Genomic DNA, 5608 nt, shown 5'->3' on the forward strand with positions numbered 1-5608 from the left:
GAAAAAAAAAAATAATGAAAACCCCCCAAAAAAAAAAAAAAAAAAAAAAAAAAAAAAAAAGCAAAGATCACATTCGAAAGAACTGGAATCAAAATGACACCAGACTTCTCATCCTAAAAACAACTAGGTGCTGGAAGACTGCTAGTTAAGATACAGGATTCTAGATTGGAAAGCATTTCTCTTTAAAATGTCGAAGATATTGCACCATTGTCAGAGTACAGACTGAAGAGTTCTGACTTGGAAAGATGTAAACAATGTATGTTCCCATTCATGAAAGCTTCTTTGAAGATACACTCCAGCAAAATAAAGGAGTAAATGAAACAAACAACAAGAAAAGAGCTCCAGGAAACAATATTTTCAATGTAGGCCCAACGCTGAGGTAGGAGGATGAAAAGCCCCCAGAAAGGAGGTCTTGGTTGGGGTAAAAACTGTGTACAATAAAATATAATTAAAGGCATGAAGAAAAATGTTAAGAGCATGGGGCTTAAAGTCTGTCTGGATTTAACACTTGCTTCTGTCGGTTATTAGCCAAACTGGGGACCTGTGTTTACTTAACCTCTCTGAGTTTGCATTTCCTGGTCTGTAACCAGAGGGTGACAGCCATACATACACTTCATGGAGTTGTCAGAAGGGCCTCGTGAATGCTTATAAGGCACCTAAAATAGTGCTTGACACCTAAGAAATGCTCAGTGTTACCCATCAGTGTGATGATGGCAGATAGGCTAAAGGAGACAAAGGAAATTAGAGATTCCAGGAAAATCTGAGCTCTTATAAGAATGAAATTGCTGCACAATAACCGATTCTGCAATGAATAATATTTATGGCCATAATAAGGTAGCATTTTATTAAGTAAAAACGCTCATACACCCATTGTGAGCACCTGTGAGAGAAAACAGGGATGGTGAGAGAGGCACCTCTTCAATGATATAGATCAGGTGCAGAACCAAGGATGGAGAAATGTGGGGTCAGATATCAGAATCGCTGCACGTCTGTGCGTTTGTCTCTGAGAATCAGGACAGAAAGCAGGTTCTGCAGAACTCAAGGCCATGTCTAAGGGACCAGGCACAGAGTACGCTTTGGCGGTGTGCATACTGTGTTTATTACAACAGTACTGTGGCATGTGACAGTGACGGATCCTATTCTAACAAAATCAGACATTAGGACAATTTTCCAAGAGAAGCAAGTCATATCACTAGAAGAAAGGTGTCCTTTTCTACTTTGTACAAAAAGTCACACAGGTTAGCTGCACACCCAGAACTTCCTTTGCCTCTCTGGACACAACTTTACTCTTTTACATGGGGAGCTCCTAACAGAGAAATCATCACAGGGCTGTTTGGACATTAATGTAAACAAAACAGTGCAGTGCCTGGTCCATGGTAAGTACAGGAAAATACTAGAGGTCAGAACTGTCATCCTTAAGATCAACCTCCCCTTCTCCTGGCTCCTGTCCCAGACCCAACAAGAGAGCACTTCATTATGGGGTGAAATCAGGAATAGAAAGAAGGGATAGCTCCCTAATCCAAAGCCAGTCATCCCTGCTCAGGCACCTGGTCCAGCCCAGTCTACCTCCACCTCATGCACTGTTAGCTTGCATGTGCTCAGAAAGTGCAGAAGTGTCTTCCGTTAAGCTGAGCTTACTTGAGAAAGGAAAACAAAGATGACAAGAACCTCAGAAAACCTCGCAGAGGTCCATGTGACACCTCCACGGTTAGCTGCCACTTGGCATTATATGGCCATGACAGCCTACATTAGTTGACAAAGTCCAAAGCTAACCATCCCACTTGGTTGGTACCCATCAACCAAAGCTTTCTGCTGACTGAGTTTCTTGGCCCAAGAAGACCTAGGCCTGGGAACAATTGTCACCCGGGCTCCCTAGGTCCCGTGATCTGCCAATTGTTCCTCAGGCTCTACTTCAAAGCATTCTGACTTAGAGCTGCCCTTACCGCAAATATCTGGGTGTAATCCGATGCCTGCTGCTGGCCCCTGGTGCCTGGACTGCGCAGTGCTGGGGCCGGGCACAAAGTCCCCATCCTGCAGCCGTCCTGGCTATGCCAACTCGGTGTTTATTCTGCCTGGAGACGGATCTGCCCAGCTGCCTGAGCACTGGGAATGAGGTGGGCTGGCCGGCCAGGATGATTTCTCTAGAACTCAGGCAGTAGCGATAAGCCTGGCATTTCCGCTATCTCTGACCCTGTCCCAGGCCCCAGCGGCATCCAGAGGCTTCATTTGGTTATCTGCTTTGCTGGGCTGTATCTGCCTCTCTGGGGGCCTACTTCCTGCATCACTTAGCAGAGTGTCCAGTTGTGAAACAAACACCGTGTGGACTAAAGAGGGAGGGAGGAAGGGAGAGAGAAAGTCCTGGGGTAGAGCTGACCTGGGTTCAAAACCCAGGCCAGCCCACAGCCTAATGGTTAAGGAAGTCAGATCTTAAATGGCTGACCACAGTTCGAGCCCTGGCCCTGGCAGCTTAAAAAACACACTAGACATGTGTGCCCCAAATCCGGACAAGATGTAGAAATAATGAAGATCTTGTGGTGTGACCATGCCCCACGGAGGTGCTTTCTTCCTTTCACTCTCTCTCTGGCAAGCTCACATGCCCTCTGACAACAAACAAACAAACAAACAAACATACAAACAAAAACAGAATCCCTGCACAGGGGCCCAGGAGATGAGCTGCAAGTCATTGCCCTCAGACAACCCTCAGGACAGAGGAAAGTGTGATTAGCAGGATGGGTTGAGGACCCTGCCTTTCTTCAATGTGGCTGCTTGCATCTGGCTGGGAGCCTGGTTAGTTGCCTTAAGGCTGGGAGGTCCAGCCATTGCCTCTCTAAACTACTTAGGAAGCTGGGACCAGCAGATGTCAGAACTAGCAGTTGGCATTATGGCTATGTTGCTGGACTCCCATATAGTCGACCATGGTTCAAGTCCTGGACCCAGTGGCTTAAACTCATGCTGGGCGTGTGTGCATGCATGCCCAAGATCCCAAGAGGAGAATGGGAGAATGGAGAAGAAAGGACTGTTACGTGGCCATCCCCCCTGGGGGTTGATTTCTTGCTTTCTGTCTCTCTCTCTATCTTCTGGCAAGCACACATGCGCTATATAAAACAACAACAACCAAAAAAAAAAAAAAAAAACCAAAACAGTAACAACAAAACAAACAAACAAAAACGATTTAGGAAGCAATCAAGTAAAGGGTCCCTAAAGATTGGGGCATGCTGCCTGCTGCACTTCCGCTAAATGAGATGCCAGATATGGAAAGAGCTTTCCAGATTGTCCTGGGGGACATCGGAGAGCAAACTCTACTTATATATTGGCACATACACACACCCCACTTTGGAATCATGGCTTACCTAGCCAACCTGATAGAAATTGGAGAAGGTCCTCTAGGCTCATGCTGTCAGTTCATTTTTCTGATCCTGACCACAGCCGTACCTTATTTCCATCCCATTACAACCTATACAGTAGATTACGATTTACCATCCCCATTTTACAGAGGGGAAACAATGGTCAGAGAGCAATCGAGATAAAATTTCAAGCTCATGTTTATAACTTACATCATTTTCCCACTTTTGGAGAGAGGAGGGATCTCAGAGACTATCAGGGTATTTCCCTCACTTTTCAGCTGGAGTCTCTGAAGCCCAGGGAAGGAAAGTGACTTTCTGATAGTCACAGAATAGGTCAATGGCAAAGATAGGACCAGGTGGTAAAATGTTGCCCTCAGTGACCGAGGAGCTCCTCATCCTGTTCTGTAGGTTAAGGTGTGTGTATGCGGGAAGCAGGGGTGTTGCCTAAGTCCAACACACTCAGCTCTGTCTGAGGAGATGAGGAGACACCTGAAGGGCAGGGACTCCCAGGTATCAATAGTGGTTGCCTATTCTTCCATAATCAAATGTCTAAAACTTGTCTTATCCACCTAGAAAGATAATACAACAGCACAGTCCTAGGAGCATGAATCAAGGAAGTGTGCTTGATGGATACACTGAAGAAGCACAGAGAAATGACAGCTGCATAAAAACTCCACCTGGGGATGGGGGAAGCTCCTTGCCAACTCTCAGGTGGCTGTGAGGTTGCCCCAGGACCCCATGTCTTCTTTATTTAGTATATCTGCTACCCACCCCCCAACCAAAGCATTTTTATTTTATTGCTTCCTTCCACACAAACCTACTCAAATAGTTTCCTGCCTAAGCAAGGTCAGTTGAAATCAATCTGAAAATACTAAAGAAGAAGAAGAACAATAATAAGAATAATAATAATAAACCATCCTCAGGAGCCACGTTCAGACCGGCAGCAATCATTTGTTCATTTACCAAGCAACAACAAACACTGATTAGGAAAAAATAAAATCATGAATACTTATTAAGCATTCTCATGTGCCAGGCTCCACATTTTTACATAAATTACTTTATTTTCCCCTTACAACAATTCTAGGAGGGATAGACCTTTATCCCCATTTCATAGACAAGTAAACTGAGGCTGAGTGTGATAAGGCACTATCTGAAGTCAGCATGAGAACTTATATTAAATGCAAACAGCCAGACTCCAGAGTTTACTAACTAAAACTTTGGTTTTTCTGTCTAGAACATGACTTTGGCACTGGGAAACGACATTTGCCAACTACGAGTTCAGAAACCCAATTACATTTGTAAGTTGGAGCTAGGCATGCTGATACACTGCCCTGCCTGCCCGCTTCCAGCTCACATTGGTCAGGTGTTTCCATCCAGATGTTTTGACATGTTGGCTCATGTTTGCTGCTCACCTGTAGTGGATGGATATGGCTCCCACTTTACTCATGGAAAGACTGAGGCTCACAGTGAGAGTCAGTACAGAGGGCCTCAGATCTGGCTCTGCAGCTCTAGGTCATGAGTTCACTATGTAGAGGAGGGTTTCTGGAAGTCTTTGCTCCAACCCCATGCTCACATATCGCTCTGAGACCCCACCTTGCCTACCCTGACTGACAGGAATCAGAGAAGGAACTGAAGGCTTTTGATATCAGCTCACCCTTCTCAGCCTAACGATTGGCAAGCACTTTAGCTGCAGTATCTTATTTAAATTAGTGACTATGTTGACCCTTGTGAGCTTTGCTTGTGCCATGGGAAACCCCTCAAAAGCCTGTGTGGGAGGGAGGGCAACATGTTAGAAGAGCAGAGAAACTGGGACAGTCACTAACTCTTGGGTACAAAGAACGTGAGTGGGAAGGGGCATAACTATTTAACTTACCAGTGCTTCTAGTCCTCCTATATATAACAAAAATAATTTCATCTTCATCTGCTTTTAAACTCTCTTATAAATCTACCCCATCCTCTGAGGCTAGATAGGTACCAAGGTTTGGTTTTTGTCTTAGCCTTTTTTTTCTTTTTTTGCTGTTGTTGTTGTGGGGGTTTTTTGGTGTCAAATACAAAGAATGGGTAACAGAGAGTCTATAGGAGAGGACTTGGTTGATCTGGGTAGCAAAGTCTCAAGAGTGAGAATGAAAAAGGGGAGAGAGAGAAATCAAGCAGGGTGTGAGAAGTGGTAGACTGTTGGGCAGCCCAGGCTGAGAGAATGAGAACAGAAAAAGGTTTGGAACCATGCTGTGGGATATCACTGGTCATCAGGAGTCATAAGCAGG

At 45.0% G+C, this 5608-nt stretch overlaps 1 protein-coding gene across 2 annotated transcripts in view; it reads right to left on the reverse strand.

Moving 5' to 3' along the window:
• MYLK3 (myosin light chain kinase 3) overlaps positions 1-5608 on the reverse strand; it is a 67300-nt gene that overhangs the window by 59104 nt on the left and 2588 nt on the right. The window contains exon 1 of one of the 2 annotated variants that reach the window (XM_006170457.2): positions 1944-2106. The exons of the other annotated variant lie outside the window; for it this stretch is intronic. Within the exon in view, the coding sequence (XP_006170519.1) occupies positions 1944-2030 (87 nt within the window). The 5' untranslated portion in view covers positions 2031-2106. Of the gene's footprint in view, positions 1-1943; positions 2107-5608 lie in introns of those variants that run through there. 2 annotated transcript variants of the gene reach the window in all.

Source organism: Tupaia chinensis, unplaced genomic scaffold (assembly GCF_000334495.1).
Source record: "Tupaia chinensis unplaced genomic scaffold, TupChi_1.0 Scaffold148557_1, whole genome shotgun sequence".
Classification (NCBI taxonomy): domain Eukaryota; kingdom Metazoa; phylum Chordata; class Mammalia; order Scandentia; family Tupaiidae; genus Tupaia; species Tupaia belangeri.